Source organism: Vulpes lagopus, chromosome 2, assembly GCF_018345385.1.
Source record: "Vulpes lagopus strain Blue_001 chromosome 2, ASM1834538v1, whole genome shotgun sequence".
In the NCBI taxonomy this organism is placed as follows: Eukaryota; Metazoa; Chordata; class Mammalia; order Carnivora; family Canidae; genus Vulpes; species Vulpes lagopus.
The window spans coordinates 158808370-158821399 of NC_054825.1; the positions used below are offsets into that span (position 1 = coordinate 158808370).

The following is a 13030-nucleotide window of genomic DNA, read 5'->3' on the forward strand; positions in this document are numbered from 1 at the left end:
ACTTCAGTTTCTTGCTACCTCTGTGAAATTTCTAGGCATCCAGCTGCCTGAGGCATGTTGAGATACCCCATCCTAGCTTAACACTCATGGCTCCATCTAATCCTCCTACTAACGAGACAAAAGTTCAATTCCTAGTGAGACAGCTTTGGAACATGGAGACAACATAGAGCTCCCTGTGCATGCTACCTCTACCCACTTACTGAATGAGTTGAGGAGCTGTTGGTTTTGAGCCCAGAACAAGAGAAGCCTTTGCAATGGGCCCAAACTTCAGAAAGCCTGATTTGTATGACCTAAAAATCAGTGTTTGGAGTTTCTGTGGCAGATGAGCTCAACGTCCTTTGGCAGGGAACCATATAGACGATGTACAATGTAGATATTAAAGATTTTGAAGCCACACTATGCCATTTCTGCAGAGAACTACTCTCCTTTTGTGAAGCAGCTCTGGGTTGCTCCTGGGCTCTAGTAGAGACAGAATGTTTGGCAATGAGTCATCACAAAGGTCCTCATGAGTGAAGGAGGGGGCCAGAGGGGCAGGGTCAGAACCAAAGAAGAGACTCCAGAGCAGCTGGAGCAATGTGATGCTGGCCCTGGAGATGGAAGGGGAGCCCAAGGCATATGGGCAGGAGTAGCAGCTTGGAAAGGCAAGGGAATGGATTCATCCCCAGGAACTCTAGAACAGCTAGATTACACCTTGACTTTAACTCAGGGATGTCCATGTTGCAATTCTGTCCTCAAAAAGGTAAGATAATAAATCTGTGCTGCTTTAACCCACTAGCTTGTAGTGATTGGTTACAGCAGCAACACAACAGGAAAATTATACACCAGATACACCTACTTTTAATTGTGTACCCTTTTCTTTAGTTTTTTGTTTTGTGAATTTGAGCTTTGCAAACTAGTTTGAATCAGTCTAGTTCAGAGATGTATTTCTGGGACAGAGACATTGCAAACACTCAATAATACATGTTGAAGTTTGTGTCACAAGGGGGTATCAGGCCAGGGAGACAGCAGTTTCTGGGTCAGGTGAGGCCTCAGTTGTGATCAGAAACAACTGCAAAGCCTGCTGCCTGCCTGAGCCTCAGCCCTTGGGAAATGACAGCTAGGCTGTTCCCCTTCCTGTGGGGTGGCTGACGTGAAAACCCCGTGACAAGGAGGACTGGTCTCTGAGTGCGTGTGCTCCGTGCATCTGTCTGATCTATGGACACCAAGGTCCCTCCATCGGTATAGCTGGGACAGAGACAGGAGACATCATGACCCCCATCCTCACGGCCCTGCTCTGTCTAGGTGAGATCTGAGGAGGGGAGGAGACACCATAGTCTGAGAGGGACCCACCCCACAGGCAGGCCCTGGTCTGTCAGAGACCCCAGGGTCAGGAGGCTCACTGGGGAGGAGGGCTTCAGCTCAGAATTCAGGGCAAACCTCTCACAGGGACTCTCTTCCAGGGCTGAGTGTGGGCTCCAGGACCCAAGTGCAGGCAGGTGAGTCTGTCCCCAGGGGTCCCAGTCCCACCTCCTCACTGGGGACAGGGAACACCCACCAGGCAGGGGGGGATGGAGATCAGCAGCTCTGGGTTGACAGAGGGGGGACATCTGGGGGTTTGGAGCTGAGTTGGGAACTGAGGGTGGAGAGGGCCTTGTGATCCAGCCTCTGTTTCCTTCCAGGGATCCTCCCCAAACCCACCATCTGGGCTGAGCCAGGCTCTGTGATCCCCATGGATACATCAGTGATCCTCTGGTGTAAGGGGAGCCTGAAAGCCCAGAAGTACGCCCTGTATAAAGATGGATACTCAGAGGCCTTGAAGGTGCAGAAGGCACTGGAGCCGAAGGACAAGGCCAAGTTCCCCATCACATACATGACACGTGTATGTGCAGGACGGTATCGCTGTTACTATGAAAGCCCCACTGGCTGGTCAGAGTCCAGTGACCCCCTGGAGCTGGTGGTGACAGGTGCGAGCCTACTCAGGTCTTGCCCTCAGGAAGAGGGTCTGCTCTCAGGGTGTCACCCTTTCACAGCCCATCCCTAGGGATCATGTGGGCGAATCTGAGCCCCATTTAACACAGCCCCTCCCCTTTCCTAGGGATGCACAGCAAACCCAGCCTCTCAGTCCTGCCCAGCCCTATCGTGCCCTCAGGAGGGAACGTGACCCTCCAGTGTGGTTCATGGAGAGGATTTAACAAGTTTATTCTGATGAGGGAAGCAGAAGGCCAGCCCTCCTGGACCCGGTACTCCCAGCGAGCCCCCAGTGGAGAGTTCCAGGCCCTGTTCCCTGTGGGCCCCGTGATCCCCAGCCTCATGTGGACGTTCAGATGCCATGGTTCTTACAGCAACACCCCCCAGGTGTGGTCACTCCCCAGTGACCCTCTGGAGCTGCTGGTCTCAGGTGAGAAAGTCTGATTTTTGCCCCATCTGTGGTTTGAGGCACCAGACAAGTTATTGCAGATCTGCTCCCAGGAGACCTCCAGACATAACAGTGGGGTGAGGGGACCATGGGGTCACAGGTCAGAAACTGAGAGGGTAAGGGACAGTGAGACCCAGGAGTCAGGATGGGAGAAGGGAGGATTGGGGAGAATCAGCCTACAATCCATGGCTGGTCTTCTCCCAGGTGTGTTGGGGAAGCCCTCCCTCTTGACCCAGCAGGGCCCTGTTGTGACCTCTGGACAGAACCTGACCCTCCAGTGTCTCTCTGATGTCAGCTACGACAGATTTGCTCTGTCCAAGGAAGGGACAAGTGACCTCCTTCAGCTTCATGGCCGGCAGACTGAGGCTGGGTTCTCTGGGGCAGACTTCTCCCTGAGCCCAGTGAGATCCTCCCATGGGGGCCAGTACACATGCTACGGTGGAAACAACCTCTCCTCCCAGTGGTCAGCCCCCAGTGACCCCCTAGACATCCTGGTCACAGGTGAGGAGCGATGGGTACATTCAGGACCCAGACTGCACAGGTCCCTGAGGGGAACCCCAGGTAGTGGCCACCAGGACCAAGGGTGTGGGGTCCACAGGGAGGGAGAGAGACAGAGAAACCGGGCATAAAGATGGGAGAGACTCAGAGGACACAGACTCAGGTCAAGACAAGGCTGGACCACCCCTTACCTACCCTTCCTCTCTCTAGGACAGCTCCCCTATACACCCTCCTTATGGGTGCATCCAGGACCCACGGTGGCCCCAGGAGAGAATGTGACCCTGCTGTGTCAGTCACTGAGCAATGTGGACACATTCCTTCTGTCCAAGGATGGGGCAGCTGATGCCTCCCTGCGTCTTAGATCGAAGTACCGAGCTGGGAAGTACGAGGCTGAATTCTCCATGAGTCCTGTGACCCCAGCCCATGGGGGGGCCTACAGGTGCTACGGCTCTATCAAAACCTCCCCCTACCTGTTGTCATACCCCAGTGTCCTCGTGGAGATCCTGGTCTCAGGTGAGCAGCCCTTGCCCCTGTCCCCTCCATGTGCTAACATTGTCCTCAGAGCCCTGTGCCCACAAAAGCACAGGGCTGGGATGGGAGAGGGGGGCTCTGAGGGGTCCACCCCTCACACTGCCCTCCCACCCCTGGCTCCCCGTCACCAGAATTCTCCAGGTGGAGGAGGAGGAGTACCTGGGAACCTCAGGGTAAATAAAGAGGAGTGTGAGCATAGGCAGGGTCTCTGTGGGAAGCTCTAGCCTCCTCTCCTGACTTTTTCCCCAGGATCCTTTGGACTCCATGACCCTCCACCCACAATGTCCAGCCCAACAGCTGGTGAGTCACAGGGGCGTCCATCCAGGGCCTTTGGTTCCAGTCTCTCAGAGATGACAGGGGGCCGATGGGCACCAGGGATCTTGGCTGGTGGAGGAGGCTGGGTGTTCATGGGATAGGGAGGGGTGGGGACCCATCTGGAGGAGGGGCAGCAGATGCAGTGGAAGCACACAGGCCCTCCCGACCCTCTACTGACCCCAGGAGGCTCTGAGGGTAAGTGAGAGTCTCTGTCAGGAGGTGGTGGGTGGGTCATGGGGAGCAGGGGCTGAGTTACACCCTCACTTCATGACCCCTTACATTCCCTATCTTGGACATGCCCCTCCCCTGTGTGGGCCTCAGTTTCCCCAAGTGTAAAGGAGAGAGTCATGGCCCAGATTAGATTTGTCCTCGGTTCTGACCATGGCTCTGACCTCCTGGGTGAGGAGGGTTCATGGGGAGGTTCCCCAAGTCATGATTCTAGGGGGGTGCCTGTCCCTCTGCAGAGTGACAGTGACATTGTAGGGGGAGGGGAGGGAAGTTGATGCCTGGGGGTGTTGAGGTCTGGAAGGACCCTCAGCTCAGGATGAAGATGCTGGGAGAGATCCTGTCCCAAATGAGGAGCCCAGAGCCTCGGAGTGGTGACCTCACAGGGGAGGCATGAGTAGAGCACAGGGAACCTTCATCCTAACTTCCTGTCCCAGCCCTGCCACCTCCATGCTGAGCAACCTGAGACACATGATTGATCACTATGTGCCTCAGTTTCCAGTCTGTGGAGCAGGTGGGAGGGACGACAATCCCCTGCTGCATGATCGTTGTCAGAGTCGCAGGTGCAAGCACAGAGCCCAGCAGGTGCCTGGCACACAGTAGGCGCTCAGTAAAATGGAATCACTGGCTCATTCATGGTATAGCTCCTGCCCAAGGTCCTAGCTGGTACCTGTACGTCCTCATCGGGGCCTCGGTGGCCTTCATCCTGATGCTCTGCCTCCTTATCCTCCTCCTGGTCCGACAGCAACGTCGGGGCAAATACAGGAAGTCGAGTAAGAAGGGGCTGAGGCACCCCAGGGGTGGTGGTGCTCTGTGGGCTGACCCAGGGTGGACTCAGAGCAGTGGCCAGAGGGAACCCAGAGAGGTGGGAAAGGCCGATGTAGGAAACTTCTACAGAATCTCAAGTCAGAGAGTCTAGACAGAAAACACCCAGGTTGGCTCCCATGTGCCAGTAGAAGGTGCTCCCCTCTTTTCAATCTTGGGAGATGGAGAAACACACAGGCAATGCGGGTGAAGGGCTTCTTTCTCTGGAATCACATGGAACGGGGAGGTTGTAACCTTCCATCCCAGAGGAATGATGATTCCTAATGTCCGGCAGGGGATGCAGACCCAGAGCCCAAGGACAGAGGCCTGCAGGACAGGTAACTCCTGCCCACAGACCCCCAGACTCCCACCCACCCGCCCCCTGCATGCCCTCTGACACCATGTCTCCTCCCCAGCTCCAGGCCAGCTGCTGTCGCCCAGGAGGAAACCCTCTGTGAGAGGAAGGGGCCACCCTGGGGGTGGGCTGGGAAGGTTTGGGAAGGGGAGAGGACCCAATTCCCCCATGCATGACCTCAGCACCTCACCCCTGGATCCCCTGGGTCACAGCCGCCCCATCTGGGAGCAGGTCAGGGTCTGCAGCCCCTGAGGGAGCTCAGGGGACTTTGCCACGACATACACCCCGTTCTACCCCACAGATGCTGCTGTGCAAGACACATGGCCTGAGGATGGGGTCAAGCTGGACCATTGGGTGAGACCCCCACTCCCATCCAGACCCCAGGGCCCTCTTGGTGCCAAACTTAATCCAATGCATAATTCTCTGTCTTCACACCACCCAGTCTCAGCTCTGTTCCACTGATGACCTCTCTACCCTTGGGGACCTGGGACATCCCGCTGTGACCTCTTGGCCCCTCCTCCAGGCTCTCCTTGCCTGGCTCCCCATCCATTGTCTGACTTAGAGTTGTTGGGGTGCATACCCAGATCTCAACAGGGTGCATGAAGAAGTGAATCACCTTAAGGTCTCTGGACCTCCTTCATTCATTCACTCAGCAAAGATAACTGGGGTCCAATATTTACCTAATCCCACTTAGTATTCCAGGTTTAGCAGTGAGCATAATTGACCCCCACTGAACGAGCTCTCCTTGTGGGTGTCAGACAATATGCAAGGAAGTCACAGCGTCCTCGGGTGCAAAGTGTGGCTAAGGAAATAAAACAAGATATGAGAGTAGCAAGTGCAAAGGTCCTGAGGCAGAAACATGCTACTTCAGGAACATGGGTCATGTGGCTGGAGCCAAATGGGCAAGAAACAGTGTCAGGAATAGAATCAGAGCTGTTTTAACATGAATCAGAGCATGAATAGAATCAGAACTGTTTTAACATCACATGCTCCAAGGCTCAGGAAGTCCCTGCAGAGTCCAGCAGGAAAGTGACCTAATCTACCTGAAAGTTTGAAAGCATTACTCTGGCCACAGTGTGACAAATTGACTGGGGGGATTGAGTGGGTTCAAGGAGATAAATATCCCTCTCACTGTCTGTCTGCAGCAGAACACACAGGATGAAGATCCCCAGGGAGTGACGTACGCCCAGGTGAGCCACTCAGTGTCAAGTCTCAAGAGGGTCCTGGCCACTCCTCTATCCTACCTGTTGGGAAGATTATAGGACTTTGAGGACAGACAAGCAGAGGAAGATAGGTGGATGGACAGTCAGGTGGGTCCTTTCTTCTCTGATTTCCATGGCTTCTCCCCACCCCAACACCAACCTCCCCTTTCACTCTCCCCTGCTGCAGGCTGCTGCATCTGACGCCCCCTCAGATGTGACCTACGCTCAGCTGAACCACTTGACCCTCAGACAGAAGACAAGTGCATCCTCTCCCTCCCAGTCAGGGGAGCCCCCAGCAGAGCCCTGTGTGTATGCTGCTCTGGCCATCCACTAACCCAGAAAGGACCCAGACCCCATACTCCAGGGAGGGGGACCCCACGGACCCTAGGAAGGCACAGGACCTGCCCACAGTGGGTGCTACCTGGTTGTGGACTTCTCATAGAGACCAGTTGGAACTCCTGGGGTCCTCTCAGAGTCACTCGATTCTTCCCTCAAAGATACTCCTGCACTTTGGAAATTAAAGCAATGGACTTCTCAATAATCCAGGAGTGAAATGAGAAAACCAAAATGGAAATGAGAGAATGTTTACACTGAAGGATCATGTAAAACGTTACACAAAAAACCTGAAATGGGAAATTAAGAACCAAGAACAAAATGTTTAGGAAGGAAAAAGCCTAAAAAAAAAATGAATGACATATTCTATCATATCAAGAATTTAGAAAAAGAATAGCAAATGATTCCAAATGAAGGTAAAGGAGTAAAATAATGAGAAGAGTAGCTAAGAATAAGGACAAAAAAATTTTTTAAAAAAATCAATAAAGCCAAAAATGTTCATTTTTGTGAACATTGTTCAATTTTATAAATCTTAGCAACAACCACTAAGAAAAGAGATAGAAAAGGGCGGGCACATGTCGCCATTCTCAGGACACCATCACATCCTACAGACTATAAATTGATAACAGAATATTAGAACAGTTTTATTCTGATATATGAGAAAATGTAGATGAAACCGTCAAAATCCTCAAAACAGAAGCTAACAAAATGATGGAGAGGTAGAAAATGTGAGTCACCTTATGTGTATATAAAATGCAATGACATGTGATCAAAAACTGCTCTCCAACTGAAGTATGTGGAAAGTGAGAGAAACAGCAGAGTGGTGGCTGCCAGGGCTGGGGTTGTGGAAACGGAGAGGCCCTGGTCAGGGTGATAGGTAGTTGATGAACAAGCTCTACATGGTTACAAGAGCACAAGTTCGAGGGATCTGATGTACAGCATGGTGACCACAGCTCATAACACTTTATCATATTTTTTAATGTTGCAATGAAAGGAGATCTTAAATGTTCTCATCACATACAAGAAAGGTAACTATGTTGTGGGATGGAAGTGTGAGCTAACTTCAAGGGGATAATCATTTTGTAATATATAAATGTGTCTGTTGAGGAGGCAACTTCCTCCACTTATGCATTTAGGATACACACACACACACACACACGCATGCAATGCATACACACATGCATATACACGTGCACACACACACTCACACAAGTGTACACACATGCATAGTCTCAAGCACACAGGCATGCACACATACACACTCATGCACACCCACATACATACACACACACAAAAATTACACAAACCTCTCCAGAGTAGAGAAAAAGAAGTAAAATTGTATCAGGCCAAGAAAACATTGACACCAAAACCTGGCAAGGAAATTACAGAATAGAAAGGCCCAGAAAGATCTCTCACATAAATTTAGATGTCAATCTCTAAAAATTGTTCACAAATAAGAATCAGTAATGCATAAAAAGAACACTACATCATAACCACACTGGATTTTGAAGGGAGAGGAAGAACAAGTAGCTTCAAATTTTAAAACTCAATAAATATAATCTGATACACTTAGAGAAAAATGACCATCTCACAAACCAGAGGGGAGGGGAGGCGGAGATGGGTGGAACAGGTGAAAGAGATTAAGAGAGACAAACTTCCACTTAATAGGGCAGCCCGGGTGGCTTACCCAGTTTAGCGCTGCCTTTGGCCCAGGGTGTGATTCTGGGGACCTGGGATCGAGTCCTGCGTCGGGCTCCCTGCATGGAGCCTGCTTCTCCTTCTGCCTGTGTCTCTGCCTCTCTCTCTGTATATCTGTCATGAATAAATAAATAAAGTTTTTTAAAAAAAATTCCACTTAATAGTAAATGAGCCTCAGGGGTGAAATATATAGTTCAAGGAATATAATCGATAGTATTGTGATAATTTTTTTGTGTGACACATGATAGCTGCACTTCATATGGTAAGCATTACATAATGTATATAATTGTTGACTTATTATGTTGAATAATATACTATTACATATCAGCTGTAATTTAAAATTTTTTAATGAAAAATATAAGAAATAATGAAAGGGATTATAGGGGAAAGGAGGGAAAATGAGTGGGAAAAAATTAGAGAAGAAGACAAAACATGAGAGACTCCTAACTCTGGGACACAAACAAGGGGTAGTGGAAGGGGAGGTAGGTGGGGTCTGGGGTGACTGGGTGATGGACACTGAGGAAGGCACTTGACAGGATGAGCACTGGGTGTCATACTATATGTTGGAAAATCGAACTTCAATAAAAAATATAAAAATATAAAAAATAATGAAGAAATAGCAATCTCAACAGATATCGAAAAGCTTTTGATAAAACACACCAATAATTCATAATGAAAATAAAATCTTTATGGAGTACACATCACCCTGGATGCACACACAGCCAATCCGTGGCTCATCCTTTCAGAGGATCGGAGACAAGTGAGGCTTGGAGACAGTCGGCAGGAAGTGCCTGAAAATGAAAGTAGATTTGACATGTATCTCATGGTCCTGGGTGCCCAGTGCTTTGACTCTTACTGGCTTACTGGAGGTAGATATGAGAGGAAAGGAGGCCTGGGACCTGGGTGTTTGTACAGACTCTGTACAGAGGAAGGGACACTTTTTGCTCATCCCTGGGAACGGCTTCTGGACAATTTGGCTGTGGAACAAACACAAATACGAAGCTGGCACCTGCCCCCAGACTCCCCTCCACCTTCAGGTGCCTCCATGCCAAGTTGGGATCTTTTTGGTCTGTGAGGCCCACACAGTCTCCTTCTACAACATCACTGACCATGGCTCCCTCATCTATACCTTCTCTGAATGTGCCTTTGCTGGACCTCTGTGGCCTTTCTTTGGTACTGGTTTTAATGATGCAGGAAGAAATGCAGCACCTCTTGTGCTCTGTCTGCTGGAGGTGGGATCGTAGGGATCCAGGAGCAGTGGTGGCACTCTCTGAACACCGACACTGCCACTGTTGGTGTCTTTCTCAGCCACTGACTCTCTGCCTCATTTCCCCAGAGGCTCTGAACCACTTTGTTTCTGTAGAGGTGTCAGGATACCAGCACGCAGATTGCAGCAGGGAATTCACTGAAAATCTACATAAAATGACTTTCAACATCAAACAAACAAACGAAAACAGAAATAAAGGATATTTCCTACAATTGATGAAGGCATGGTAGTAATCAGCACCTAGACATCATCTTTCAAGGCGAGAACTTGAAGTAATGCTCTCTGTGATGGGGAATGATCCAAGTATGTTTCCTCTGACCATGTTTATTCAGCACATCATTCTATTCATTTAATTGGAGGTGCCACCAATTCAATGAAGCAAAAAAAAAAGTGATAAGTACTAAATTACTTAATATTGTATTGCTCCCAGATTACACAGTTATGTGGATAGAAAATGAAAAAATAATATAAAGATGTATTACCAGAGTTTTCCAGATTTACTGGATATATGGCCAATATTTACAAGTCCATTGCATCAGACTTCTGGTTCTGGATGCAGATGAACTAGGTGAATGTCTTCCCATTCCTTGAGTTTATACTCATGACACTGATTTTGTGTTTCTGACATCCATAGTTGTAAGAGAATAAATTTATGTTGTTTGAAGACCCCAAGTTTGTGGTCATTTGAGACAGCAGCAATTGGAAGCTCATTCAACCACATCAATCTTTTTGATTAGTTTCTTTTTATTTAATTAAAAAATTTTTAAAGATTTTATTTATTTATTCATGAGAGAGAGAGAGAGAGGCAGAGACACAGGCAGAAAGAGAAGCAGACTCTGTTCAAGGAGCCCGATGTGGGACTTGATCCTGGGACTTCAGAATCATGCCCTGAACTGAAGGCAGATGCTCAATCGCTGAGCCACCCAGGCATCCCTTGATTAGTTCTTTTAAAAAAATTTTTCTTATTGGACTTCAATTTGCCAACAAATAGTATAACACCCAGTGCTCATCCCGCCAAGTGCCCCCTCAGTGCCCACCACCTAATCACCCTGTCCCCCCGCCCACCTCCCCTTCCACTACCCCATGTTTGTTTCCCAGAGTTAGGTGTTTCTCATGTTTTGCCACCCTCACTGATATTTTCACTCATTTTCTCTCCTTTTTCCTTTATTCCCTTTCTTTTTAAAAATTTATTTATTTTTATTTATTTTTATTTTTTATTGGAGTTCAATTTACCAACATATAGCATAACACCCAGTGCTCATCCCATCAAGTGCCCCCCTCAGTGCCCGTTACCCAGTCACCCCCAACCCCTGCCCACCTCCCTTTCCACCACCCCTTGTTCATTTCCCAGAGTTAGGAGTCTCTCATGTTCTGTCTCCCTTTCTGATATTTCCCACTCATTTTTTCTCCTTTCCCCTTTATTCCCTTTCACTAGTTTTTATATTCCCAAATGAATGAGACCATATAATGTTTGTCCTTCTCCGATTGACTTACTTCACTCAGCATAATACCCTCTAGTTCCATTCACGTCGAAGCAAATGGTGGGTATTTGTCATTTCTAATGGCTGAGTAATATTCCATTGTATACATAGACCACATCTTCTTTATCCATTTATCTTTCGATGGACACTGAGGCTCCATCCACAGTTTGGCTATTGTGGACATTGCTGCTATAAACATTGGGGTGCAGGTGTCCCGGCATTTCATTGCATCTGTATCCTTGGGGTAAATCCCCAGCAGTGCAATTGCTGGGTCGTAGGGCAGATCTATTTTTAACTCTTTGAGGAACCTCCACACAGTTTTCCAGAGTGGCTGCACCAGTTCACATTCCCACCAACAGTGCAAGAGCGTTCCCCTTTCTCCGCATCTTCTCCAACATTTTTTGTTTCCTGCCTTGTTAATTTTCCCCATTCTCACTGGTGTGAGGTGGTATCTCATTGTGGTTTTGATTTGTATTTCCCTGATTACCAGTGATGCGGAGCATTTTCTCATGTACTCGTTGGCCAGTCTATGTCTTCTGTCTTTTGCCCATTTTATTGCACAGTTTTCTTCTACTTTTTCAGTGTGGTTGAATATACATTTCATAAAATTACCGCATTAACCTTTCATTACTAAGGTATGTAATTCAGCAGTATGAAGTACATGTACCATGTTAGATAATCATCATCACTCTCCATTTCCAGAATATTCTTGTTAACCCCAAAGGATAGTCCCTGACCATTACATAACCACCCCTGTGTGCCTTTGCCACCAGCCCCTGGCAATCTCTGTTCCAATACCTGTCTCCTGAATTTGCATTTTTGGTTCCTATAAGTGGAATCACACAATATTGGCCTTTGCGTCTGGATTTTTTTACTTAGCACAGTGTTTTCAAGGCTCAGTCACATTGTTCATTCTTTTACTTTTAACCTACTTATGTGATTATGTTTGAAGTGAATTTCTTATAGAATGCAAATAGATTCTTTTTTATACTTGTTTTTCTTCAACTCATCTTACCATCTTTGTCTTTTAAGTGTTGTGTTTACATCATATATATATATAATGATTGGTGATGAGATTTTTTTTTAAAAAAATTATGCTGAGTGAAATAAGTCAATCGGAGAAGGACAAACAGTGTATGTTCTCATTCATTTGGGGAATATGAATAATAGTGAAAGGGAATATAAAGGAAGGGAAAAGAAATGTTGGGAAATATCAGGAAGGGAGACAGAACATAAAGACTCCTAACTCGGGGAAACGAACTAGGGGTGGTGGAAGGGGAGGAGGGCGGGTGTTGGAGGGGAATGGGTGACGGGCACTGAGGTGGACACTTGACGGGATGAGCACTCGGTGTTTTTCTGTATGTTGGTAAATGAACACCAATAAAAATTAATTTAAAAAAATAATTCAAAAAAAATAAAAAATAAAAAAAATATTTTATTTATTTATTCATGAGAGACACAGGCAGAGGGAGAAGCAGGCTCCATGCAGGGAGCCCGACTTAGGACTCGATCTCGGGTCTCTAGGATCAGGCCTTGGACCGAAGGTGGCGCTAAACCGCTGAGCCACCAGGGCTGCCTGGTGATGAGATTGTTATTAGATATATTTTGTTTTTGCTCATCCTCTCTTTTGCTTGTTCTTCTATTTCCATTTTCTGCCTTTTCTTGGCTTTAAGAAATATTTTTAGTATTCCAATTTGTTGTCCCTATTGGGGTTTTAACTATACATCGGGTGCTCTTTGAGTGTCTGTCTAGACGTTATCATAGCATACCTAACTTAACTGTCAGGTTAGAATTAGCATTTTACATCTTCCTGTGAAATGTGGGAAAACCATGAACATCTAAATGATGTGCCCTCACACCAACAACGTTGTACTTGTTATATGTATTGTAATTTAGACACGTCCAGGTCAGTGTTAGGGGCAAGAG

At 47.8% G+C, this 13030-nt stretch overlaps 1 protein-coding gene and 1 pseudogene across 2 annotated transcripts; both read left to right on the forward strand.

The window, feature by feature from the left end:
• The first annotated feature begins 1191 nt into the window (after window positions 1-1191).
• Window positions 1192-7157, forward strand: LOC121481437 (leukocyte immunoglobulin-like receptor subfamily A member 6). Of its 2 annotated transcripts, none has more exons than XM_041738777.1 (13): window positions 1192-1281; window positions 1440-1475; window positions 1659-1943; window positions 2075-2377; window positions 2600-2896; window positions 3104-3406; window positions 3674-3724; window positions 4609-4737; window positions 5064-5106; window positions 5185-5222; window positions 5425-5477; window positions 6269-6313; window positions 6513-7157. In XM_041738777.1, the coding sequence occupies exons 1-13, from the start codon at window positions 1248-1250 to the stop codon at window positions 6657-6659; spliced, it is 1764 nt and encodes a 587-aa protein (XP_041594711.1). In that variant the 5' UTR covers window positions 1192-1247; the 3' UTR covers window positions 6660-7157. The 2 variants fall into 2 exon arrangements, with proteins under 2 accessions (XP_041594711.1, XP_041594722.1); XM_041738788.1 differs by having other exon boundaries at window positions 6269-6433; window positions 6513-6621.
• Window positions 7158-8275: 1118 nt separating this feature from the next.
• LOC121478670 lies at window positions 8276-9630 on the forward strand (annotated as a pseudogene).
• The last annotated feature ends 3400 nt before the right edge of the window (window positions 9631-13030 follow it).